This window comes from Chelonoidis abingdonii, chromosome 16 (genome assembly GCF_003597395.2).
Source record: "Chelonoidis abingdonii isolate Lonesome George chromosome 16, CheloAbing_2.0, whole genome shotgun sequence".
Taxonomy (NCBI): Eukaryota; Metazoa; Chordata; order Testudines; family Testudinidae; genus Chelonoidis; species Chelonoidis abingdonii.
Window position 1 is genome coordinate 14,666,873 of NC_133784.1, and position 27,721 is coordinate 14,694,593.

A 27,721-nucleotide genomic window follows, 5' to 3' on the forward strand; every position below is an offset into this window, starting at 1 on the left:
ACCCAGCCACCATACAAACAGAGGAGAGAGTGAGAGAGAACTATTCAGTTCAATGCACATGGGGAAATATGCTAGATTTTTAACCTGGTAGGTCCCTTTAAACTCTCGGTGGAGCTAAGGCAAATGTGGTATACAGTTGTTGCCTATCAAACCTAAAACACATATTTGGAACCCCACCACTACGTGCCTTGAGGTTTACTATTGTAACATAGTGTTCATGCACTGTGACACTAGCGACACCTGTCATGTTAATTCACTCACTATGTGTGTAACCCCTGTGTCAGTCACCTATTCTTGCACTGCTATTGTACACTGGTAGTATATTTACATGCAAAGTGTGCAGACACCCTCCCATGTGTGATGGCAGCAGGTATGTGCATGTGACCCCCATAAATGCATACCCTCCCATGTGACACTGAACCCAAAGCATGCACAGCTGGCACAAGAACCACAGGTCCCATCCTCTAGCATTACGCCGAAGGCATGGATATATGGTACCATCTTCAACCTGTTGGTCAGGTATTATATGCTTACCATCTGTAGCTCTAATTTGTCCTCTCGCTCCTGGCTCTGCTGTGTGCAGCTAGAACTATAGGTACACTGAGCCCTCCTATCTGTCTTCATTTGCTTCCACCTACTCAAAAAGCATAAGTTGTCTCCAATAAATAAATGAAGTCCTAGGATTTTCTTACATTAGTCACCCACCCCAGGGTGGGAGAAACAGAAAACAAGGAAGAGTCTTGGTGAGTATCACAACCCCTCTTTTCTCTTAAGATCACATGAATTCTATTCAAAATGAGACCATAGGCCAGATCCATAGTGTGTAACTACAGCAATACAGCTACATCAATTTATACTAACTGGCCGTATGACTTCTGAGGGGGATGAAAAAGGTCATGCTGCAAAAACAAGCAATGAGGACAGCTGGTCCAGTGGGTAAGGAACTAGGTTAGGCTAGATTACAGGAGACCTCAGTTCAAGTCCCTGCTCTACTACAGATTTTCTGTCACTTAGTCTCTGTTTTCTTTCCCCCATGGGGATAACAGGCTCTCCCTACCTCACAGGGGTAAATACACTAAAGACTGTGAGGTGCTAAGGGGATGGGGGTTTACCTCAGGTAGACAGAGGTATTGCCAAATCATGACCCAAACATTTGAGAATGGCTTTAACAATAGATTGGGTGGGAAGTTGTTTACCTTCTGTGTTTTCAGCCTTTGGTGGTTACATTTTCAAGCTTCCCTTTGCAACCATGATGGCTAGACACGTTCGGGTTTTTTTGAGTGAGGACAGACCCTCATGTGATTATCTGACTCCAGGAGCTGGAGCTTTAAGAATAAACACCAAATATTGCCAGCTCTTGCAATTTTATCACGAGTCTCACAACACTGAGAGAATTTGGAGCATATCAGGTCAGGGGCGCACATGTGGAAGGCTGGGAGTCTTCTAGCAGGGATAGAGATGTTCCCAAGGACAAAATGGGAGTGGAGCTCATATTCAGAAGAGAGCAAATCCCTCATGGGGATATGGAAAGGGAGAAAAAAAACCTCTTGGGTGGGGGGAAAAGAGAACTTGTGCACACTTCTCGTCCTGCTCCTCCCAACCCAGTCCTGCTGTTCAAGAGGTAGGGTCTGGGAATTGGCTACAAGCAATCCGCTACGAAGATCCCTGCAGCAAAGCCTGGTGGCATTTCTCATGGATCTCATCTTCTCTTGCAGTGCCATCAAAGGACTGATCTACACTAGAGAATTAGATAGCCCACCTATGTTGCTCAGGGCTGTGAAAAATGCACATCCAAGTGATGTAATTAAGCCGACCTATGTCCCTGTGTATACAGTGCTACTGCCTCCTGGGGAGGTGGATTCCTATGGTGATGGGAGAACCCCTCCCGTTGGCGTACATAGTGTCCACACAGACGTAGTGCAACAGTGCCGTTATAGCATTCCAGGTGTAGACAAGCCCAAAATATGTGAACATGAAAAAGTTGTAGGTGATACTGACAGAGCCATCCCCCAATCTGGGCACAGAGGGACATGTATGATTTTTCTACAGGATTCTGATAGCTACAGGAGCAGATCTGTCTGTCTTGCCCGCTCATATCCACTTCCCTGCTTCAGAGATTAGGGACTATGGTGAGAGCAAAGACTTCCAAGAGACAGGCATAATTATTTTGCCCGGTGGTTAAGTCTCTTCTCAGTGTTCAAGGTCAAAACAAGTCTCTGTCAGGTACACACAGAAGCAACAGCCCCTCGTGGAGGTAGAAAGAACCTACATTTCCCAAGTGTGGGCCAAAGTTTTAATTCTGTAGAGGCAAGAGGGATTAAATGCTGAAGATCTCAGAGATCAGGGACTTGCATTATAGCTTGGTCACTTTCTTGATCCAGGGGACAAATTTGCTGACTTTAGTGTAAACTCCAGGAGAGTCCTTCCGGCCACACCCATAACCCCAGGAAATTATCCCCAGAATGACCCAGTGTCCAGTTGACCTCTGACACATGAGTGGCCCACCGCTGTCACCCTGGCAGCTATCCACCCGCTTATCTTCAGAGAGGTTTCCAGCACAGATCATGCTGTTAGTAAACTTGCCCCCATAACGAGCCTCACAATCTTCTCTTGGGAGAAGGGGCACCACGCCCTGGAGCAATGTTCTGGAATAGGACTTCCCTGAAACAGAAGAGAACAGCACAACTCACCACTCGGGCAATGTCTACACTACAGACCTTGCAATGGCACAGCTGTACTGCTGCAGCTGTGCCACTGTAAGGCCCCCCGTGTAGCTGCTCCATGCTGGTGGGAGACAGCTCTCCTGCTGGCATAATTAAACCACCCCTAACAAGCAACGGTAGCTCTCGCGCCGATGTAGTCTCTCTTGCCAACATAGCGCTGTCCTCACCAGCACTTCTGTCCAGGGGCAGCTCTAGCTTTTTTGCCACCCCAAGCATGGCAGGAAGGCTGCCTTTGGTGGCTTGCCTGCGGGAGCTCCACCAGTCCCGCGGCTTTGGCGGCTTGCCTGCAGGAGGTCCACTGCTCCCGCGGCTTCGGCGTATCTGCCACCGAATTGCCACCAAATCTATGGGACTGGCGGACCTCCCACAGGCAAGCCGCCGAAGACTGCCTGACTGCTGCCCTCGCAGGGACCGGCAGGGAGCCCCCCGCAGCTTGCTGCCCCAGGTACGCGCTTGGAGCGCTGGTGCCTGAAGCCGCCGCTGCTTCTGCCAGTGAAACTTACGTCATTCTCTGCTGCTTACAGCTCCAAAGGAGGCATTCCAGCTGAGGCTCTGAAAGACCCCAGAAGAGGAGAACACAAAATGGCACTGGGCTCAGAAAGAGAGTAAGAGAATCAGCGACACTGCCTTGAATTGTATCTAGAAATAAATTAGTAGCAAGTGTAGACTACTGAATACAGGTGTTCTAGGTGAGCATGCTGCCTCCATCGCAGTGCATCCATTCTGTTCAGGTTCTTATACTGCACCATGGTATCTGCCCATCCCTTCAACCATTCTATTGTCTGGGCTTCTCCCTCACAAGTCCTCTCGCCTGGGAATATCCCAGCATTTCAGCCCTCACTCCCTGGAGGCTGTTCCCATAAGCATCATCCATCTCTGGCTCACCTGTGTCTCCCCAGCCGGAGATAATGCAGGCCTGCCTGTTAATGGATGCCTTCTCCTTCCTGTCAGGGAGGCAGACGGGCAGAACGTGGTGATTGAAGGAGAGGCAGTGGCTACCTCTGCCCCGCATTCTGACCAGGGCGATATCATTGTCATTGCTGCTGGACCGGTAGTTCCTGTGAAGGATAATCCTCTCGACGGGCATCTCCCTCTCAAACGCCTCCCTCACGCCTGCGTGGTAATCACCTACCCGCAGCAGGTAGCGGCGCACATCAGTGCCAAACCTGGCCAGGTGACAAAGAGCTGCCTGAGAGCTCATGTGGTGACCACCTGGGGCGTGAGCACTGTGCTGCTGGATCCAGGGCCATGCCTCCGGCAGAAAGGCCTCAGTACCACTACAGTGCCCACAAGCGCACCAGGCGAGAGCATTGCTGTCTGGTCACTTCACAAGCTGCCTCAAAGCCAGCTCCTCCCAGTCCCCAGCAAGTCAGTGCTAAGCAGGGGACTGGTGGTTCCCGTTAGCAGTGCAGGGAACATCTGTTCATCCCGTCACCATGCATCCCAACTCTCTGTCTGACATGAACCAGGCTATGAATTGTCTTCCAGACTCTCTAGATCAGTGGTCCCCAAACTTTTGAGGGTTGTGATTCCCTTACCTCTCTCCATGCCCTTCTGCCCCTCCGACACACACACACACCGGGCCAGAGCCGGGAGCGGGGCTGTGGCTCCAGAGGGGAGGTGGGGGAAAGGGGCTGGGCAGTCGCCGAGATAAGGGGGCCAAGGTTGGGGCCACAGCTACGAGTGGGTCTGGGTCTGGGAGCAGGGCCGTGGGTTGGGGCCGAGGCTGGGAGCAGGAGCGGAGCCACAGCTGGGCTGCAGTGGGAGCCAGCACTGTGCCCATGGCCAGATGCAGCTCTGCTCCCAGCCTTGGCCCTGAGCTGAGAACAGAGCTTTGGCCAGCAGCTGAGGCTTGGGGCTGGCACGGGGCCAGGAGCAGAGCTGTGCCGAGGCTGGGGCTGGGGCCAGACGTGGGGCTGGTGGACGTGACTAGGGGCAGGAAAGGAGTAGAGCTGGGGGTGAGGAGGGGCTGGGTGGTGCTCCCTCCCTGTCCCTGTGGGAGCTGTCCCGGGCCCACTGCACCCCCCCTGGATGTTTCTCCATGCCCCCCTAGGGATGCGCGCCCCACACTTTGGACAGAGGCAGCTCCAGGCACCATGCAGCAAGTGCGTGCCTGGGGCAGCAAGCCATGGGGGGTGGCCTGCTGGTTGCTGTGAGGGCGGCAGTCAGGCAGCTTTCGGCAGCGTTTCTGCGGGAGGCCCGCCAGTCCCGCGGTTTCAGTGGTAATTTGGCGACGGGACCAGCAGACCTCCCACAGAACCGCTGCCGAATCCGCATGACCGGGGCGGACCTTCTGCAGAAACGCCGCCAAGGGCAGCCTAACTGCCGTGCTTGGGGCGGCAAAATACATAGAGCCGCCCCTGACTTTGGGGACCTTTGCTCTAGACTGAGGCAGCAGAAACGCGACTGGACCAGAGCCACTCTAGGATCCTGACCACCCCAGTTTACTGTTCCTCAAACTATAGGCAGGTTGCTAAAGAGCAGGTTTATTCCATGTTATAGCACTTGGAAATTACAGGATGAGCACGAACGAATGCCAAGGGATAACACAAAGCTGTCCTGGGGCTATCCCCTCACCTGCCCCACACGAATAGTCCAGTCACCCCTGGGTCATGGCTTAGCTCTCTCTTGGCCTCTCTAGCAGCAGCAGTGCTGGGAGTGCACGGAGCTCATGGCTCCTGCAGCTGTTTACAGGAGCCCTACTCCTCAGAGATCACATCCTCTTTGGATGGAACTCCTGCTATACGTGGGCCAGAGTGGTGACTGAGTCAGACGGGATTATCTTCCCTGTCCCTTGCTCACCCCCACCCAACCAGAACCGCCTCCCCATTACCTTTTGAAGCAGTGCGCTGCAGTCACGACCCAGCAGCTGTGGATCAGCGTGGCGCCACACAGCAGACGAGTGTCTCTGTGAAACCCCTTTAGCCGCAGTGAGGCCTGCCATGGCCAACCACCTCTGAAAGAGAAAGAGGAATGATGGGCAGCCAGCACACAATGGCATGGTGCTGTCCTCTCCCACCCCACCCACACTGCCTCATTTCGCCTCAGCCACTTCTCATCCTCCCTTAGTGCTGCTCTTCAGTCAAGGTAACGTCAGGAATCACCACTGGAGGGAGGTAGTTAGTGAAGCTGTACTCACCACTGGCAGCACAATAAAATCAAGGAGCAATTCCAGCAGTATCACCTCCAGCTTCCTCAGCATTGCTAGTCACTGCTTTGGGGAAGACAGGAAACAGGCCTGGGATCCCTGTCCTCAGCTTTGAAAGCAGAAACCAGCATTCCAAGTCACTTGGTGGGGGCAGGTGATGAGGACTGGAGTCCATGATGGACTGTCCCACAGGCACTTTGGAATACAACACAAGTGGCAAAATGCAGAAAGCAGAAACCAGTATTTCAATGCCTTTCAGTTCACAGCTAGAGTCTGGGCATCACTGTTGTTTTAACACAGATGATGTGGTGGTGGGACTGAGCATGAAGAATCTTGGACTTCAGAAAAAAAGTCTCCAGAAGCCCTTAGGGAAATGGGTAATAGAACAATTGCAGCCCAAAGTTGGCAAGGAAGGACAATTACTGGTATTTTCCAGGTTGCTTGTAGATGGAACAAAAGAATTGCCATACCAGATCTGACCAATGGTTCAACTAGTCTGGTATCCTGTCTCCAAGAGAGGCAGGCACTTGATTTGCTTGAGAAAGGTGTAAGATCCCCACCATGAACAACAGGCAATTATATGTCCATGGCTGGATGTGGGCTTAAGTGTGGTTGCTGGAAAGAAGCAAGTCTAGGTGCTACTCAGTTCAATAGGTTATGTAGATCAGTGGGCATATTCCTATATACTAATAGTTAGTATCTCTATTCTCCACATATGAAGGTGTGTCCCTGAATAACAGCATTCCTGCTGATTCGCAGCAATCGTTTCTTAATTCAACTGAACATCAGAATAGAGTAATATATTATTATTGGCCCTGTCCTTGTGGTGGATGGTGCCTAGGCTAATTTCTTATATAATCCCACATAACTAGCAATGATCCATCCTTGAGAACTGTGCTGCATGGCCAGAAAGGGTTAAACATCCTGCAAAATAAATAATCCTCAAAAGCCATGTGGAGGGATAATATTTGTGTATTTACACATGTATGAGTAGGATCAATGATGTAATCAACAGTCCCTGTCTATGCTGTATTCTGATAATTCAGAGATCAAAAGAACATCCTAGCATTTAAATGAATTGTAAACAAGGGATATCTCTGTATTCATCTCTCTTTGAGATTTATAGCAACTAATCTGTGAAGGGTGGAGGAACAAGTAACTTGCCTTATGTTAATTCTATGGCTAAGTACTAGTGATGGACCTCCTTCAAAGTCATGCTCATTACCTTTTGAACTCAAACTTGTCAAAAAGGACATGAAATTGGATAATAGATCTTTGGGTCCTGATTCTGTCATCTCAGATCTGCTTAGGCTTCATCAGGGGAAGTTTGTGTCACAAGACTGAGGTCCCAGTTATGCTGGTACACCCTGAATATGATATTTGGACATTGGAATCTGAACCTCAATGAATTGAACTCATGTCTGTATGTATATTATTCTTTTAACCATATTCTCTCTGTTATTTTTTAAAAAATTTTGTTTTGTTATTAAGAAATGGCTGTAGCATGTAAATGGGTAAGATCTGAAACATGCATTAACCTGAGAAGTAATGTGTCCAATCCTTTGGGATTGTTGGAACCTTTTCTTTTATATGATGAAATAAGATTTACAGAAATTTTCATCATATTTGATGTGCGTACCTGGATGGAGGCCTGAGGCTGAATCACTTTAAGGGAACTGTGCTGTTTGGACTTCTGAGTAACCAGTAAAGTAATAAAGAATCTGTTTTATGCTGCCTTGGTAAATCTAAGTATTGGAATATCCACCAGCTTTATGAGGATTGTCTGCCCCATTCTTTGCAGTTCATCCTAATTGAGTGACCATAGCTGGCCCCCACTGGGACCCTGAGCACAACAACATCCCCCCACTTTTACAGATAGATACTGCATTACAGGATCAGGGAGATTATTCCCCTGGTAATTTGTACCAACTAATTGGGCGCTGACGGCAGTTTAAACATATCAATAACACACCTTGCTCCCAGCTGCCTTCTATTAGGAGAAGTTGGCTGTGAGGCATCAGTTAAAATCTGGGCCAGATCATCAGAGACCCAAAGTCAACCTGAGTGTTTTTTGGGTGGCCTATGTATAATAAAAGAACAGGAGTACTTGTGGCACCTTAGAGACTAACAAATTTATTTGAGCATAAGATTTCATGGGCTACAGCCCACTTATCAGATGTTTGGCACTGCATCTGATGAAGTGGGCTGAAGCCCACGGAAGATTATGCTTAAGTAAATTTGTTAGCCTCTAAGGTGCCACAAGTACTCCTGTTCTTTTTACTGGTACAGACTGACATGGCTGCTACTCTGAAACCTGTGTATAATGAGTTAGCCCAGTGGCTCTGTTCCCAGGCAGAAAGCATTTCTGTCACTGAGAGCATTATCACAGCTGGCATTAATTGCCCCCCAGGATAGCCTCAGCAGAAAGGCCTCAGGCTGAATCAGCCATGGAGACTGAACCACTCGTACCCAGGTAGCAGGGGGAAAGCTTGCATGGCTGCAGCCCCTATCCTGTGAGTACACAGAGTTCAGTCTCCGGGACTGTTGGGCTAGCAGCACAGAACAGAAAACAGCAGCATCCCCATTCTGACCCACTATGGTATGTGGCTGTTCCAAAGAAACCTGCATCCTGTGGGAAGAAAATAGGGTTCTCAGGAGGCCTGCCACATCCCTGCCTCCTTACAGGCAAGCTGGTGCCAGCTCTGCTCTCCCCAGCCATCAAAGGAGAGTACCTGAGGGACTTGTTTCCACCAATTATCCTTTTCTTGCGACGGTGAAGCAAGCGCATCCCACACATGCCAGATGCTGAGCCTGCACAGCAAAACCAGAATGGTTAGGCAGCTAGGGTGACCGGACAATAAGTGTGAAAAATCGAGACAGAGGGTGGGGGGCGGGTAATAGGCACCTATATAAAAAAAAGCCCCAAATATTGGAACTGTCCCTATAAAATAGGGACATCTGGGCACCCTATAGGCAGCTCCCCCCTTTGCTTAACTGACAAGCATCAAGCCACCACCCCCTGTTCCCTGCCCTCATCCTCCAGGAATTGGACTGGTCTGATTAAGAACTTTGCTGTGAAAGCCATACGTGCAGCACACTTGTTTCTGTGGGGCTGGTAAGAATGGTATTTGACCAGTACCAGGTTTACAATGTTGCCAGGCCCATGCTCAGAAGGGGCCTCGGCCCACTCCACTTGTGCTGCACTCTGACTCTGCTGTCCCTCCCTGTGGGGGAAGCAGAATAAGCCCCCATCTGCCCACTGGCTCTCCTCCCCGTTGCCAACCCCCCACGGCCCACCAGTTGGGGGCTTCTCTCTGCCCCTGGGAGATCAACAAGGTAGGAGCCGGAGTGGGGTGGTGGGTGCCAGGAGCTGTGCGCACTGGAGAGCAGCATCTCCTCCCGGACCTGGGTGTTCGGGGGGCCCCTGGCCAGAACTTCCATCACCCCTGCAAGGCTGGACACTGATCCCTGCCTGCCCCAGCACCACTCGGGGTTGGAGTTGGATAGTGAAAGGGCTTTGGGAATGCGAGCTGCTCTAGGTCCGCTAGCCCTGGGGGGAAACCTGGGGTGCAGGGTGGGGGGGGGAGTGGGTCTGTAGGGGGTGCTGGTCTCTGTGAAGGGGTGGAGGGCGCTGGGCAGTGGGGGAGGTTTGTGTGTTTTGGGGTGCTGGGCAGCGGGGGCGGTCTGTGCAGGATGCTGTGTAGTTGTGGTGGTGGGGCTGTGGGGCAGGACAGTGGGGGATGGGAGAGATCTCTGTGTGTGTTGGGGCACCTGGGAGTGGGGGTTCTGTGTGGGATGCTGGGCAATTGTGATGAGGCTGTGGGGGGGTGCTGGGCAGTTGTGGGACTGTGGGGGGGTGCTGGGCAGGGATGATGGTGTGCAAGGCACTGCATTTGTGGTAGGGAGTCTCTGGGGGGTCTCTGGGCAGGGGGGCACTGGGCATAGCAGTCTGTGGGGGCTCTCTGGATGGGGATGCTGGGCATAGGGAGTTGGGGGCTGTTGGGCGCAAGGTGGGGGGCTGTGTGGAACAGCATGAGCCCGCCCCCAAGGGGAAAGGGCCCACTGGCAGCTTAGGGATGGGTGGGCCTGTGTGCGTCTGGCGACTGCTAGTTTGTAAACAGTGCCCTCACACTGGGCTGAGCAGAGTGGGGCTGCCTCCACCATGCCCCATTTCCCCTGGCTGGCCCCTACTTCCAGGGACCCGACTTCTCCACACCATGCTCCATTACCCCCATGAGGGCCCATAAATATGTTTGTCGCCGGGCCCACAAAAGGTTAATCTGGCCCTGCCTTTGACTGGAGGTGGTTACTTGCTGTGATTCTAGCTCCAAGCCTGGGGCAGGAGCCATTCAGCCCTTTCTGCAGAATCCAATTCCTCAGCCTGCTAGACACCAAAGGGAGAGCACAGTTACTGCCACTCTGCGTAGGAGGGTGCACTGCACAACAGGGCAGAAACACTGGTGGCCTGGAGTTCCTGCAGGCTTAGAGGCACTATAAGGGGTGGAGCAGCAGTGCTGGCTGTGGGCAGTGCACAGTGACTCCAGGCCACATTTCTAATGGAAGACACTGAGACAAGGGGAAGAGCTGCACTAGTGGCTGGGAAGCTCACATCTGCTCAGTGCCAGCTTCTCCCAGCAGGAGACACTTCAGGGCAAGGGGCAGGAGCACCTGTGTTTCTGGTGTCCTGGGCCTTCTCTTCCATATAGTCGCAGATCACACCAGCATCTTCACTGTGCCAGCAGTTGTGAATCCCATTGTCGGGTTTGACGCATTCCCCTAGTGTGCGCTCTGTGCCACGGCACTCCACGTTGTCTAGATGGATGGGGCCGTGCCCCTCCCCAAAATACGCCATCGTCCTGGCTTTTGCTGCACCACTGCAATGAGAGAAGGGATGACCCATCTACATTTCATGCTCAAGTACACAGACTCATGCTAAAAATAGCAGTGTAGCTAGGGGTAGCACGCAGGAACAACGGCTCAGGCTACAAGCCCAAGTATGGACCCCAAGGGTCCAGACAATTCTGTACCCAGGTGACTAGTCCAAGCTGCTGCCCATGCAAACCCTGGTTATGCTGCTATTTTTAGCACACTAGCATGAGCGGAGCTAACCTGTGTCTGTCTAGTCAGGCTGGGAAGAACCGTTCCAGCTGCACTGTAGACATATCCTGAATGTGAAGCAAAAGACTCCTGTGGCAATAATATCGGTTCTCTGCATAGACGTACACTAGTCCAATCCTGCAGTATGACCAGCACCCCACAGCTGCAGAGTGTGTGTGAGAGTACAGCTATCCTGTACACACAGCAATGCTCAAACATCCAAAACAGCCCAAATCTCCCTCCTGGAGGACAAGGCAGAAGAAAATGACCCCTGCTTACAAGTTACACCGACCGATCCTCTTACCTGTAACCCAGCTGCCTGCAAACCACAGCTGCATCCTTGTCTGTCCAGCCGTCGTCGCAGACACTGCCCCACTGCCCATTCAGGAACACCTCTACCCGCCCCTCCTTGGTGCTCTCTCCATCCGCCAGCCGCACAGGGGGCCCTACACAAGAATAAACCCAGTGATCATAACGAAGGGAAATGCATTGAGTGAGACTTGGGGATCTGGACAGAAAGCTGAATCCCACGGAACTGACATCAGAAGCCAGGAAACACCAATAGTTCTATCTATAAAGCAGTGTCCACACTCTCCACCAATCACCACATCCCTGCTGAAGAAGTAGGGCACTGGGTGGTAAGAAATTAATGTACCACACATGGAATAACCATGAAGAGACTATGTTCTGAAAGTTGAATAAAGAAGGGAACATGAAAAGGCAGAGAGGGAGGAAATTTAATAAATATGGGGCCAACAGTGGGCAAGCACACATGCACCTTGGAATAGAATGATGAGCTTATTTCAAGTGGGGAGAGAGAGACTTCCTCCTCCGGGAAAGGTCAGGAAGTCCTGCCGTAAAGCCAAATGACAAAATCCAGCTGGATAGTCAGGGTATGCCTGCTGTAGGGAAGGCCATGGGGAATAAGACCTCGTGTACATGAGGAAATTGAACCAATTTAACTAAGTCCATTTATACACCAATTTAATTAAATGGGTATAACCCCCTTGCATGGACTCTGATTTCAACTTAACAGCCCCTGATATCCATTTAGCCTAAGTCTATTTGTCTTTGCAAAGTCCTTGCACTGATTTAACTAAACAGTTTCTAAACTGGCTTAGTCAAAAGGGTACAATGTTCCTCTGTAAACAAGGTCTCAGCATCTAGCTACTGAGCAATGGGCAGCAGCTTCTCCTTCCGCAATTGCGGCTCCCAGGGTTTCATTTCTGTTTACAAGGTGGAGTCACTACCAGCAGAATTCACGCAGATTTGCAAAAGAAAACTGCACATAGGGAAGGGGGAGATAGGCCTGCACAGTGGGAAGGAGAGGTGTGAGGGTGGGATCATGGGATTGGTGGGGGCGTGGGAAGAACAGGCCAATGGCCACATGGAACATGCCTTAGAAAATGTAATCTCTTAGCATCAGCAGGAAATGGTCACACTGTGCATCACGTTTAGCATGTGGAACCATCAACTAGGTGGTCCAGCTATGAGATAACTAGGACTCTTCACAGCAGGTGCATAATCATAGCAGGAAGGCCACTGGACTCCCTTCCCCATAAGCAACCCCATCCATGGAGAAGTCCACAGGCTAGGAGAGCTCCCGCCCTACCTTAATTTCCAGAAGGGATGGAACAGTAAGCCATTCCCTGCACCCTCTATTGGAAGAGGAAGGGCAATGTACCAGCAGTGTCTTCGATGATCTTGTTGGTTTCAGGGGAGCATCGGACCCCCACATCTTCGGCATGCGAGCAATCATGCTGCCCCCAGTTGCTGTGGGGACAGTCCAGGAAAGAGAACTCTGTGCCTGTACAAGCCACGTCGTCCAGAAGGATAAAGCCTTGGCCGGGTGTGTACTCCCCCTCAGATGCCAGGCTGGCAGGGCCACTAGGGGAAGGAAATGGAAAAGCACGTCAAACATCATCTCTCACCACTCCCCAGAACCCTGCATGCTGACCCAACTCCCATATCTAGCTGGAGCCCTGTTTCCTCAAGAACCTGCACAGCCAAGGGGAGCAACATGGAGAGAAACCTCTATGATAAAGGAGACAAACCTTCCTAACCGATTCCATTGACTGACGTAACATGGGAGACAATGTGGGAGGAGCTGGGACAGCTTCCCAGGGGACCTGATAAAAACCAATCCACTGCTTGGTGTCCATCGGTCATACAATCACACTTGCATGTGCTTTGCAATTCTCACTAGGGCTTGCTTCACAAGTATGACACCAGGGGCCCAGCAAGAGGGAAGGGGCAGGGAGAGGAGTTGTTCCTTTGCTCAAAAAAAATCAACTTTAAGTATAAAATAGCCTATATTTCTATACTATTTTATGGACAAGATACACATATGGAATTGTCTCATCCACCACTGAAATGCAGCCAACTCTGGAGTAGAGCATGGCATCAGTTTAAAACCATAGAGCAGTTTAGGACAAGGAAGTGAAAAATACTGTGTCCAGGTGAAACTGCAGGGAGAAATTTAGCTTGCCATTTTGCCAACTGTCTAACTTGGAATTTGACAGGGACACCGGGTAACACCCCAATTCATACTAAAATGTGCAAGGAATCTTTAATGACTAGACTATTTTAGTTCTAAATCTTGTCCAAAAGACAGCACCTCCCCACACCCCTTTGGGGCATCAGTTCAGTACTGGCTTAAAGGGAAGCACCATCTTCACAATCACAAACACACTGTAATTTTCCTTGCAGGTCTCCCATTCAAGTACTGAGCCAGCTGAACCCATCTGAACTGAGAGCTGATGAGCCCACAGCCCAAGGTCATATGGCTGGAAATGTAAGGAGTATCCTTTAGAAGCACAGATCTTTCTTTCTTTAATGGGAGGAATCCATGAAGGTGGCACCAGGCATGTACACTGCTCTCTAAGTGGGCCAGGGGCAGAGATGCTCAAGCTTAGCATTCCCTAGGAAGGGACACTGGCACTTGCCCCACTCTCTAACCTGGAAGGTACCAGAGAAAGGATTCACCATTCCCTGGGAAGGCTGGTAGCACGGAGATTAGCTCTCTAACAAAGCATGGGCAGGAGACGCTAAGGCCAAGCTTCCCTAGTGAGGGGACATAGCGCCTAAACCTTTCCAATAGGGAACTTAGCCACCTGTAAAACCAGCTCCTCTAGAAATACCATCATTCCAGTACCTGAAGCCCAGCTGCCTGCAGACCACCTGGGCACTGAGAGCCGTCCAGCCGTCATCACACACCGTGCCCCAGTCTCCCCTGTAATAAACCTCTACCCTCCCTTCGCTGGGGGTGCGGCCTCCTGCCAGCCTGACCATGCCCTCTGGAGGGGATGAGAAAGGAAAAGGCAAGCAATTAGTAAAGGAAAAAGAAACCAATCCCCAGCCCCTCCTTTGCTGACGGCTGTGTGCAGTCTGAGGGTGGGAAGAGAAGAGAGAGTGCATGGTAGACTCAGCAGAGGAACACCCTATTGCTTTGCAGAAAGGACTTGCAGACATGCTCGCCCACAAGGCACAGGCTAGGACTTCCCTCGGCCTCTGCTGCACCCATGCAAGACAGTGGAAAGGCTATATTGTCTGGCTCTGAGTTGCTCCTGCCTCTGTCCCACTCTCCGTCCAGCAGGAAAGAGGTGCCCGCGCTGGAGTGGGGACAGATTATACCTGTTGAGAGGCCTGTGGAATACAGGGGTGGGACAGGACGTACAGGGGGAGGTGGGGTGGATCTGTACCTGTGAAGGGGTCACAGGACACTCCCGCATCCTCAATGTGATCACAGTTTTGCTGTCCCCAGTTATTCTTCTTGCACTGGTCCAGTGACAGTTCGTTCCCTGAGCACTCCACTTCATCCAGCAGGATTGGGCCAGAGCCCTGCCCGTAGTGAGCCCACGACAAGGCCTTTGCAGTCCCACTACAGAAGACAGACACACACAGAGGGAGGGAAGATACACCTTCTCCGCACCCTCACCTACAGTGGGACACAAAGTCTTGTGCATAGGGATGCTACCTTGGTTGGGGCTGGCAGTCCGGGATCCTCCAGCTAATTCCACAGCTCATCTGCATTTGAGTCACAGTGTCCTGCCCATTCACTAGCCCAATGTGAAACCTCAGTATCTCAGAAACAGATTTTGCAATTGGTACATGACAGTAAATAAGTGAAATCCATTTATTCACGTCTGAACTTTGGTGACATGATTACATCATATCCTGGCTATTTGCTGGCAACATGGATGACCCAGAAACATGGCAGATCAAGGAGACAATGACAGTTCAACAACAGGGATGGGCAAGACTCAAACACCCAGGGCCAAGGTTTTCAAAAATCAAATCTACAGTGAGGCTCCGAAGTCCCTATTTAGGTACCTCTCTAAGTGACCTGAGTTTCAGGGGTGCTGAGCACCCAGCAGCTCCCATACAAAGCACTGAAATGTCTAGAGGAAGGTGGATAGGAGTTGCCTCTACCTCTCGTATGGCACAAGAACAAAGGGACAGTCAGTGAAACTTAAAGGCAATCCAATTAAAACTGATCAAAGGCGATATGCACCATTCACATGTGGCAGGTGGAGCACATTCCTGCAAGGTATTACTGAGGCTAAGTGATCGGAAGGATTCATCAAAGGACTAGACATTTACAGGGATGACAAGAACATCCTCCCTCTGACACAGCTGCTGCTGGCCACTATGGGAGATGGGACCCTGAGCTGGATGAACCATTGGTCTGATCTACCTTGGCAATTCTTGCCTCCCGAAGTCTCTCCGAACCCCATCACCACCCAGAAGTGGACTTACCTGAACCCCAGTTGCCTGCAAACCACCTCGGCATCCCGGTCATCCCATTGGTCATCACAGATGGTGCCCCATTTGCCGTCGTGGTAGACCTCCACTCGCCCCTCGAAGCTTTCCTTTCCCCCAACCAGCCGCAGCGGGGGCCCAGCACCTGCTCTTCAGCAAAGGGATCACGCAGAAGAGAGAGAGTGCATCTGATGGCTGGGGATGCAGACCCATTACAGGGCTTCAGGATGCATCAGCCCCTACCCTGGCCTCTCCCAGCCACCTCTGAAAAATCAGTGACTGTGCTGTTAGCCCTCCCCTAGCAGTGGTGGTGGTGGGGGCCGTTTGCCAAGAGATGGCTCACCAAAGGCGAGCCAAGGCATAGATTGGCTCAAGAGATGTCGATGAGTTCAAGGGATGTTGATGAGCAGGGGCTATGCTCCCTGGGGCAGAGGCCTGGCTCAGGGAACCCCTACTGAGGGCGAGGAGCTGCTCACTGCTGACATTTTCCACTGTTTTAGGAACAGATTGTGGGAGAAGTGGGGCAACATGCCTCCCCTCTGGGTGCTCAGGGTTGGTTGTTCCTCAGCTGGAATCTGGAGCCCACTTTTACAGCAGTAAGTAGCCCAAGCCGAGCCTGCGTCATCTTGTCCGTCCCCGCAACTTTACCAGCTGGGATTTTATGTCCTAGTGGCAATGCTGTGAATTGAGCCACTTGACCCTGAGAGATGGGGGTCCCCTCCACATGTTCTCGCCCAGCTCCTTTCCCTGGGGATTACCTGCAGGAGGAATGCACTCTCCTGCTGCGATTCCCTGGTTACAGGCTCCAGATGCAGCCTCCTGGTAGCCACACTGCAGCAGGACCTTCTCATCCCCATGGCAGTTTGCCGACTGCAGATGGAGTGGAACCGGCCCCAAGGCAGCATGGCTGTTCTTCCCAGCTGTGCCTATCTCACTGAACACAGAGAGGAGAGCACAAGGACAACACTAGCATCTCTGGCACCGTCTGAGTCACCATCCCCTCTCGCTGTCACTCCCACATTTTCACATGGTGCCTGTAACCTGAACTTAAATCGGACCCCAGCCTGATGTACTGTATATGCACCAAGCCCAAAGAGGTGGGCCTGCACCCAGGGCTGCCATCTGAAACCAGATGGTAAGCCACCTTCCCCATTTCCAGCAGCTGCTGCAGAAGACAGAAGGATGTCACGCAGAGAGGATCATATCTCAAAGGCAGAAAGTAGTGAGAGCAGATGTGTCTAAAGGAAGGATCTGCTCGTGAGGCACAGAAACAAAGAGCGGGGAGAAGAGCAGGGCTGATTCTCTGCAGCATGGATTCGCAAGGATGCACATGATGACTCATCCTTCCACTTTGGACAGATAAGTCGTGAAACTTCTTCTATTTGTAATGTGGGACCTGGGCTGGAAGAGGATTCAAATCACTGCTCTTAAGGAAGGCTGGGCAAGCGGCTTCTCCAGAGGACACTGGCAGCTCTGTAGGACAGTGTTACAGGACCCTGACTGGCTTTGCTCTTTGTGGAGTTCGTCAGCCGTAGGCGATGTCTTAAAGTGCAGCTGTGCTCATTTCCACTGGCCTCAGTTATCATAAACGCAAGGCTGGGGGTAAGTAATTGTCCAGTCATGGGCCTTCCTTTTATTTTCATGTTTATGTGGATGTTAGTGGCTCCTGAATGACCCTCTTCTTTTCCTTCGTTCCTTCCTTCCTTCCTCCTTCCTTCAGGTAGAAGCCCTGCCCCCAACTCAGGTAGACTCATACTTCACCAGGGGTGGGGCCAGCTGCTTGAAGGGAGGGCAGCAACCTCTGAGATGGGGCAAGTTCAGGAGGAGACAGGAGCATGTTTCTCCTCCCCCTGGAGAATCTGGGACAGTGCTGAAACACCACCCTGAAGGAGGCAGTTAGGCAGGCATTTAGCCCCCTTCGTAGGGAGAGAACCCCCTCCCCTCTTCCAAAGCAGGGGGCAGTTCAGCAGACTGACTGTTGAGACCCCAGCGCTAAGCATGAGCTTCTGGCTCTTCCCACAGAACTGGTGGCACTATGTCAGCACTCCCCTTCTGGGGGCCCTTTGAGCTTTTCACTGGCTCCCCCAAGGTGATGAAAGCTGCTTTGCTAGATCACTAGCCAGCACCACTCCCAGGGGATACAAAATTCAGTAGAAACCTTCTAGCCCAAGGCCAAAACCGTCCTGCCACACAGGCAGCCTTTGTGCCAGGTTGCTCTTTTTTCAGGAAGGCTGCAGGTTCTAGAGAGAGGGGCCAGGCCTCCCTGGCAGGAAGAGGAGCCAGTCTCTCATCTGCTGCGGGAACAGAGCCATTGGGATTTTCACCATTATTTCATGTTGTAAGGCAGGTGGGGGTGCCAGCGTGAATTAGCAAAGCCCCTTTCTTCTCCTGTTCCGGTGGGAAGGGAAAGGGATGGAGCTTGGAACGGAATCTCAGAGAAAGCGGTGTTTGATAGTCTAGACTCTCTTCTTGCCAGTGGTGATTGGGGGGCTGGATAGGGGATGGGCAGAGCCATGGCCACAGAAGGAAAACAGCAGTGTACATTCAGCACTGCTAACTGGGAGACCAGGGGACAGAGCAAATTCAGACACAAAGGAGGCAGAGACTGTTATTTGAGGGTGATCCCTGGAATCTGCCTCTGAAGTTGCTACCTGACTCCCAGCTGCCTGCAGACTACACTGGCATCCCAGTCTGTCCAACGGTCAGCACAGATGGTGCCCCAGAGTCCACTGAAGTACAGCTCCACCCTGCCGCCTTCAGACAGCCGCACAGCACCTACCGAAAGAAAGACTCTGATGCTAAAGTGCTCCCTGCTGCACTCTCAGCAGCCATGCATGCTGCTCAGGCCCTGTGCGAGGTGGATCTGGAAACGGGCTGGACACCCTGATTTCCCATGCTGTGGCTGAGCTGCAGCCAGCCTCTCTCACCCCCAGCTGCCAGCGCTATTAGTCAGGCAGTGCTGTATGAGAAGCACCACACCGGCACCTTCCCCTCTCCAGTGACAGCTGTTTGGGAGGCTGGCCTTTACCACCTTCTTTTGAGAGCCAGGGTTGTACAATGGATAGAGCAGGAGACTGAGGAGCCCAGAGGCCTGGGATCTGCCTTCAGCACCATGGCTCAATTTACCCATCTGTGAAATAGGGATAACCCCACTTATCCATCTTTGTAATGAGCTGTGAGGTATACGAATGTAAAGGGCTTGTAGAGGTATTGTCAATCTCTGAAACTCCTACACTGAGACACTTGATTGTGTAACCAATCAGGAATTTTGAATGTGCACTAGACTGCCCCCGAGGTCAATGGCCCCACAGGAAGCGGTACGACTAGAGGGCAGCAACAATAGGCTGTTCCTCTGCAATTGCACCAGGAAAAGGAGGAGGCAGGAATTCACTCCCTTTAAATTGCTACAGTAGAACAGATCTCCATCAACACCTGGAGAGCTCTTCATCCCACTGAGAGTTATTGGGAAGGGCCTGCCCCCACCCAGGGGTGAAAGTAACTTAAAGGATTTACCGGTACTTCAGAGTCCTGTGGAGGGGGAAGGGACTCAACCAGAAGAGGCGTGGCCTCCATCAGAAGTGGTGGGGCCTTTAAATCCCGGGGCTTTTAAAATCAGGATTTAAAGGGCTCAGGGATTCGGCTGAAGCTAGGAGCCGGGCCCTTTAAATCACCCCCAGAGCTACCAGCTGCAGAGGTAGCTGGGAGCCCTGGGGTTTGGGCAGGGGTGAAAGTAATTTACAATTCTTGCTCATAAGGTCCAATCGCAAACAACCCACCTCTCCTACATAATTCATGGATCCCTCCCATTGCATGACATAGATAGAGAAAATAAAGCTACTATTACGACTACCAGTACTGTCTGTAATAAAACTTTACTATTAGAATAAGCCTGAAAAAGTGAAAACTCACTGTCACATTTTTCTCCGTGTCTTCCCTCCTCCTCCAGCCAGGCTGCCAACACTATACTCTGTGCTTTCTCCCTGCCTGGCACTCAGCAGCTGCAGGGGCTTCCCTCTAGCTTGCAGCAGGGAGCAGGGAGACTGGCTGAGGGAGAGAGAAGCCTGCCTCCTGCATAAGAACAGTTTAAACTCAGCTGTTCCCTGCTCAGTTCAGTAAAATTTCAAAGAGGATCTGCAAGCAGTTTGGACATCACAACCAAGCACTGGGACAGAAACACACAGCTATACCCTGTTGGCCTCAAATCGAAATGGCTCTGAGGAAAAAGAAAGTGATACCAGAGGGAGGGTCAGGCACAGGCCCACCCACACAAGGCACCTCTATTTGGAGGAAGCCATATTTGAAAGTGTTTGTGCCAGCGGGGGGAGGTGCTGCCTACTTTTGTTAAAATGGTGTTTTTAAAAAGGGGTTGAAATACTGTTTCCTAACACAATGCAAATAAGGCTGTGAGGCCAAATGTTCAAGGGATCGGCACCCACAACTGAGGCCAGATTTTCTAAAGGGCTCAGCTCTCATGTAGGCACTGAAATAAGGGGCTTCCCTTGTGACACTAATAGCCAGATTTTCACAAAAGGCCAGCTTCTATATATTTCTTCTATACACTGCTATAGTTACACCAGTATAATTACACTGCTGTAAAGCTGATCTCCACTACGACCTTTCACTGGCATAGTTAGGTCTCTAAGGGGGGTGAATAATCCACACAGATATAGCTATGCTAACTTAACCTCTAGGAAATCTTCCGTCAACCTAGCTACCACTTCTCAGGGAGGTGGATTAACTACAGTGATGCGAGAACCCCTCTCATCACTGTAATGAGTGTCTACACTGAAACTGCGCCCCTGTAGCACTTTAAGTGCAGACATACCCAGAGTTAAACTGCTATAGTTATACTGGTATAGCTCCCATGTGGACACTCAGGCTTTGTCTACACTGGCACTTCTGTCAGTCAGGGGTGTGAAAAAACATCCCCCTGACCAACATAAGTTTCATCGACAAAAGTGCAGGTGTGGATAGCACTGTGTCAGCAAGAGGGGCTCTCCTGTCAACGCAGCTAATGCTGCTTGTTGGGGATGGTTTAATTATGTTGGCAGGAGAGTTCTCTCCCAGGGCCGCTGGAACAATATTTATAGTGGCGGTGCTGAGAGTCATTAAACCAAACTATAAACCCTGGATATGATGGAAACCGCTTCAAGCCACGGGGTGCAGCAGCATCCCTAGTTCCAGTGCCTATGCTTTCTTCTGCTGACAAAGAGAGGAGAGACCTTACAGTGGTACAGCTATGCTGCTGTAAGGTCCATAGTGTAGCCATAGCCTCAAATTCCAGAACAAGAGCGTGTTTATACTTAAAATGCTGCAGCACCATCACTGTAGAGTTTCAGTGAAGATGCTACTTACACCTACAGGAGAGGTTCTCCCGTAGGAATCGGTAATCCACCTCCCCGAGAGGCCATAGCTAGGTTAATGAGGGAATTCTCTCATCGACCTAGTGCTGTCTACACTGGGGTTTCGGTCAGTTCAACTGCATTGTTCAGGGGGGAGGATTTTTCCCACCCCTAAGCTACATATTTATAGTGACCTAACTTCCCAGTGTGGACCAGGCCTAAGAGTGGTTTCTTTTGACTTTAGCTTATGTCGCTTTGGAAGTAGTTTAAGCTAAGCAGAGAAAGATGCTTTTATACTGGCATAAGAGAGTCCACACTGGGGTTATAAATTCACACCTTACCTGAGACAAGTCCTTGGTTAGTGGCCTAAACTGAAGCCAAACTTTTCTGAAAATTCTGACCAACTATTGTGCTGTGCTCATCGCTCTGGGTCCAACACCATGCTGTATGCATCTCGGCACCTCCACCGCCCCTCTCCCTCACCCCCACTCACCCATGGGTAAGGTCTGAGAGCACGCAGCCAAGACCCCAACAGCAATACTGAGGGGTACTTACCCTGGTTACAGTCACAGCTGGCCCAGCCAATCGCTCCAGAAGCAAGCCGGTAGAAGCACCAAGGCGTGGCTCCCCTGTCTGGATTTCTGCAGTAGTTGTGGTTCCCCAAGCCCCGGTCTGGGTACTGCTGGACATAATCAGGGAACTCTGCCCAGTTCAAACACTCTGACCCAGACTCAGTGACAGCCACCGAGCCATTGTAATACCCGAGGGGCCAAACGCCACACAAGCCGGACCCTGGAGACAGAAAGGAAGCTTTCAGGATGGCTTGCTGCCACGAAGGGCTTGGATAAAGCCAGTATGTGCCACATAACAGCCTTCTTCTGCTGGCTTCTTCCATTTCTGCAACACTGAACCTTCATTTTCTTGTACAAATCAAGATTCTCTGCCCTGGGTTGTGAAGAAAGCCTTGTAAATGTGATCTGATCAAATGTTTCCTGAAAAATAATAGCACTGAGAGCTGTGAACTCCCTCATCATTGGAAATGAATGTTAACTCTGGATCCTAATGAGGGCTCCCAGCCACTCTGGGATGGTAGGCAGAACCCAAGCTCCACTAATACTACTTCTCATCCCACCCTCTCTGACTCCTGAATAAGACACCCCTGCATTTGGACATAAGCCTACTTGAAAGCCACACTTCATCTTTCAGCTGAGCCATACCCAGGACCCTGTGAAATCAGATTCTGCAAAGGAGGCAGTGAATTTATAGTTCCCCCATGTGGAGACTCTTATTCCAGCATGCACTATATGCATGTTCTTTATTTACATGAGTACATCAGCTTGTCTGTTTGAAAGCAGTGAGCTTCCAGGGAGTACAGAGAACCCATTCTAGCAGGCACAAAAATCCAGACCAGTGTTTATCCAAAATTCCTGCCTGTGAAAAAAATGTCAGTAGATTAAGTATGTAGTTTTTGTAACAGATTGAAATCCTCCTTCATTCATCTGGAATAAGAGAGGGAAAAATAGAATTGGCTTTCTATACCAGAGAGGTCTCTCCAAGCGCAGCATGTGGGAGAAGACCCTGGAATGAATTTCAGTATAATAGTTCTATTCATTTAATAAACCAACAGAAAACGCTTAGAAAACCCTTCTGCAACAGCAAGGATAAATACGTCCTGTATGACAAAGTGCTGATGTGTACAGAAGAATTACACTGTGCCATTGATCTTGAAAACAACAGAGATGTTTGCAAGCCCAGCTGGATCGGGCTGTGGTGCAGTGTATATCAGCAGGTACAGATACACTGTGATGAAAGCAATATAAACGTCTAGAGAGAGTCATTTGGAGCCTGACTTGGATTCACTGACACAGCCATGATGAGGGATTGGTGAGACCTCAATGTTTATTAAAATAAATTAAAGAAGGAGACAGTGTGAAAGAGACAAAGAGAGAGGAAAGGGAAAGAAAATGTGGGATGAAGAGAAAACTGCAGCAGTATTGGAGATGAAGAAAAAATTAGGCTGGAAATGTGGGGGAGGGAGAGAAACAGAAACCCAAGCGTGCAACAGAACAGAAAATGGCACAATGATGGGACAAGACAGAGCACAAGGGCAAGCCAACAGTTTCCATTCTGTTCACAGACTCAGGGCACTGCAGCAGTGAGGAATCTGACTGGGTGACTAAATTAATAACTTCTTGTTCTTACCTGCACTCTGCAAATGATTGTGGCTGGGCTGCGATCCCAGGAGATCCTGGGAAAGAAACACAGAGCAAAAGCAGAGAGATGATTATCCTGTGAAATAAACGTGGGCAAGTCATGAAAGCTGCTCAGTCTCTGGCTGCTCTGAGGAAACACACCCTAGTAATCACCTCTTCCCTGATTCCCCTATTACTCCTCTTAGAACCCAATCACAGCTCTGCCCACGAACAAGAAAAAGAATAATTTGTGGGCTGCAGAGGCTTACCCTTCATACAACAACCATGCCACTAAAGGGCTGCTGCGCGTCATTTTCAGGCTTTTATCCAAGTACTCTGGGAGGCATGGGGAGCTGGAGCAAGCAGGAGAGGAAGGGAGAAATAGGGGCCTGAGCGAGATGTAGACGGAAAAAGGGGAGACTGAAAGAAATTGTAATAGCCTCTAAAAATGTATCAGCAGTCCCTCCCTCTCTCCCTGCATAAGCATAGAAGAGCAACTTCCTATGGCGGTGACAGTGAACAGGTCTGAAGAGAGGGCATCTATCTAATGAGGTGGTGCCCTCAGGAGTCAGTGTTCACACCCAGAATTCCAATGGGTGGGGGAGACTGCGGGAACGATGGGATAGCTATGGGATAGCTACCCACAGTGCAACGCTCCGGAAATCAAAGCTAGCCTCGGTACATGGACGCACACCGCCGAATTGATGTGTTTAGTGTGTACTCGACTTTATACAATCTGTTTCCAAATACTGGTTTCTGTAAAATCTGAATAATCCTGTAGTGTAGACATACCCTCAGAGAGGACACCCACACACAAAACAATGAGTATCTATAAGAGGGAACTCAACAGGGCCTTTAAGATTTTGCCTTTAATACAGTTCAGGACTTGAAGAAGTGCAATGATACCTCACACCACACTACACCAAACAGGGCCTGACATATTAGGAACAAGCACAAGGAATATGAAACAAAACTCTGGGGTTTCTGTGGCTGCTGCCTAGCTCCAGCTGCATACCGTGGTGTGAGCAGATGCTTTCTGGTGGTATCAACACCACTGCTGGCTAGGGGAGGGAGATCTCCGCTCTGACATGACCTAGTCCTTTCACAGGGTTTGCAGGCAGGTGTAAGCTCTTCCCAGACCAGTGACAACAGAGTGAGGCAAAGAGACTGAAGTATTTCTGCTAGCTCCTCACACTCCAGTTTATTTCTAAATAACAGCAGTTTTTTATATGAGCAAGGATCAGTAATTTACATGTGTATCTTTAGAAGCCTAGCCATTGGGAGCCGTTCTCACTCTTTTTACTGGCGCTGCCATGGTTTGTCTCTCTCAGCTTCACCTCTCGTTCTGTAAAGAGGGGAGAGAACAATTTGGGATGGAAGCTAATTCTTTGGCTATACTAAAGATTGTGGGCCACATCCATCTCTGGAGTAAACTGAGGCAATTCCCATTGGTTTCAACAGGGGTCAGACCTGCTTATGCCAGAAATGAATGTGATCAGCAGATACTGTCAACAATGGGACAGCACCAAGATCACCCCAGAAAAGCTAGACCTGAAATTCTATATCAGAAACGTATCACTGACATTTTTGGAAATGCCAGATCAGCTGGGATGAGGAGGGGCATTTGTGTGTTTGTGTGTGTAAACAGCAGTTAGGTTTTTACACTCCGTTGAGCACGGAGCCCCTCTCTCTCTGTATCATACAGTACTGAGCCCACATAATGAGCGTAAACCAACAATACTTTGCACTTTTATAGCGACAGTCATCTGAAGATTTCAAAGCACTTTACAGAGACAGGAATGACTCTCCTCATTTCAGAGACGGGCAAGCTGAGCCACAGGAGTCCTGTGCTTGCCCAAGCTCCCACAGCAAGACAGGTGACAGAACCAGAATCTATGTTTCCCGACTCCCTGCTCCCACAGGATGTGCATGCCCAGGCCAGTCTGCATGTGATAAGCTGGATTAATAATGGACTGTTGGACAATTGATCCACCACAACTTGGAGACTGACCGTGAAGGAAGGGACTGCAGTCCAGACCCATGGAGCAATGTGCTCCTCCCAAAGCCCTCTCATCAAAGACTGGTCCCCTTAGCGGGGTCAACCCCCTCACATTTTAGCACAAGTGCAAATACCCTGTCCTACATCCTTGGCCCCAGGTCCATGTCACTATAAATTATCAGTCCACAACAGTAATAGCTGAGATCAATCTATCTGCAATGGGCAGAGACAAAGAGACCTCCTGCTTTGGTCACTGCAGAGCTTGGGAAAAAATGAGCCAAAGCAGCTGCACCCCAAGGCCCTGCTCAGCTTCCTGTGGGTTGTGTTTTCTGATTATGCATTTACAGAGGCAAAAGAAGATAAATAGCCCTTCTCCCAACATAAACCCTGTGGTCCTTAAAAAGCCATGTGACATTAGAGAGAGAGATAAAATAAAAAAATCTCCTACCTCCACACATCTGAGGCAGGGTAACAAACTCAGCAGCAGGGTCAAGCACCTGAGAGCTTTGAGAAGCTCCATCCTTCTTCCTGAGCAAAGTGGCCAGAAGCTTCTTCAGGTTTCACATTCTCACTGCTGCTGGACTCAGCTGCCTCCTCCTCTCCCTCCTTCCCTTGTTCTATTTCCCAGGGAGCAGGGCTGGAGCAGCACAGCACTGGAAGGATCTGCACAGCACAACTCTGTCGTTTCAATGCAAGGAAGGGAAGGAAGGAGATTAAAGCTCACAGCAGCAGCTTGTGATTTTGCTTTCTTCTCTCTTCTGTTTCCTTGTTCTGGAGCAAGGGCAAGAGAATGTGTCCCGAGAATTTCTGATCCACCTTCATAAACAGCACGAGGCAAGTGCAGACGGGCAGGGTACAGCCTTTAGCCTTCCAGGCTGCTTCCACACCTCATGTCTCTCTCTCTCTCCTACCCTAGCTCTCTCCCCTCCCTCTTTCTTGCTGTCCCAGCCTCTTTTTTTTGCTTTAGATATGCATCTCTCTCTAGTGCAAGCCTCCTTCTCTTCCCCTGCCTACCTTGCTGCTTCACCCAGCAGTTCTCTCCTCTCCTGACACTTCCTTCCTTTCCCCAACTGATTCTTCTATCTCTCTCTCATCTCTCTCCTGCCTGCAAGGGACTGGTGGAACTGGGAGATGTTGATTTGGAATTCCCAGCTAGAAAAATTCCAGCAATAAAACTGAAGGTGTAGGGGGAAATCGTTTGTGTGCTTGCACGAGATTATGTCTCGAAGGAACTGGACTTTATTCTTCAACCTCTGTCTTCTTGCTCAACCACTTGCAGCTCCCTGAGAACACCCTCTTCTCTGGTCTCTGAACCCATGGAAAACAGAGACAGAGCATTTCAGGTTAAGATGTCTCCTAAGAGAACAGCATAGGTTACAGGGCACTCTCAGTGGATAACCCCCGCCCCAATTCGACGGTGTTCCCACTGCTGGTCTGCCAGATCCTGATCACCTCCAAGGTTCACCTTTTCAGCCAAGCATTTCTTTAACCTTGGGCTAAGGCTGGAAAGTTGTTTCCACTTGGTGGGCTGGGGTACTTGGTAGGGGATAAGACCCAAAGAGCATCTCTAAGCCAGAAGCACTGGTGTCTAGCACTAAGTGTCAGCTGGCCTGACCAGCTCAATGTACCCCAACTCACCACTGTTATCATCTGCATCTATAAGATGTCATGTAATATGTCATTGGAAAACTAACAGCTCATTGATGATTAATCTTTGTGTGTGATGTATGTATGGTCAACCCACAAATAATTACACATAGCTGCTAGAATTATGATTAAAATGTGTTTAAACCAGGCATGTCAGGGGGAATTAATAAAGAGGGTTTTTCCAGACACTGGAATGCAGTTCTGCCTGCTGGAATGGGTCTCCCATGTAAATGGAGCAAGGTGTGACCAAAGACAAGGAAAAGCACATTGGCATGCACTTAAAAACTCTCTGATTATGTAAATTTGTTTTACGTTTTCTCTAAACCAGCCCAGTTCTCTGACTGACTTGAAGAGATTGAGCTTTCGTGGGTGAATACCCACTTTGTCAGATGCATGCATTGGCATGCATCTGACGAAGTGGGTATTCACCCACGAAAGCTCATGCTCCAAAACGTCTGTTGGTCTATAAGGTGCCACAGGATTCTTTGCTGCTTTTACAGATCCAGACTAACACGGCTACCCCTCTGGTACTTGAAGAGATTGTTAGCTCCAGCCAAGCTCACAAGATGGTGTTTCTGGCTCTTTAAAGGAGCAGCAAACTAAATAACTTTGTTGATCATTCCAGAAGAGGGTTGGACACTGCTGGAGCCAGTTTTAGGGAAATCTAGGACTGCAGGAGGTGTTGGGGTAACTCTTCAAACAGTAACTGGACAGGGGAAGCCAGGGTAGGACCTGCATGTTTGCTGGCTCTTGGAGTCCGCAGCAGCACAGCACTGAAGGCATTCAGAGTCACAGGGCAGGCGGTGACACAA

The 27,721-nt window shown here is 50.2% G+C and overlaps 1 protein-coding gene across 1 annotated transcript; it reads right to left on the bottom strand.

Annotated features, from left to right (window-relative positions):
- LOC116818073 (neurotrypsin-like) lies at nt 1-26,091 on the bottom strand. Its single transcript, XM_032768715.2, has 15 exons — nt 25,711-26,091; nt 23,274-23,319; nt 21,627-21,863; nt 18,381-18,504; nt 16,488-16,663; nt 15,727-15,874; nt 14,670-14,848; nt 14,123-14,264; nt 12,653-12,855; nt 11,273-11,414; nt 10,540-10,745; nt 8,604-8,682; nt 5,557-5,679; nt 3,609-3,889; nt 1-2,661 (listed from the first exon to the last, which is right to left on the bottom strand). The coding sequence occupies exons 1-15, from the start codon at nt 25,780-25,782 to the stop codon at nt 2,354-2,356; spliced, it is 2,466 nt and encodes an 821-aa protein (XP_032624606.1). The 5' UTR covers nt 25,783-26,091; the 3' UTR covers nt 1-2,353.
- Between the last annotated feature and the right edge of the window lie 1,630 nt (nt 26,092-27,721).

Coding starts and splice junctions, on each gene's coding strand:
- LOC116818073 (XM_032768715.2), bottom strand. CDS start 25,782: ATGGAGCTTCTCAAAGCTCTCAGGTGCTTGACCCTGCTGCTGAGTTTG. Junction 23,320..25,710: donor CCTGCCTCAGATGTGTGGAG/GTAGGAGATTTT, acceptor TTTCTTTCCCAG/GATCTCCTGGGATCGCAGCC. Junction 15,875..16,487: donor AGAGTGCATTCCTCCTGCAG/GTAATCCCCAGG, acceptor GCTGAAGAGCAG/GTGCTGGGCCCCCGCTGCGG.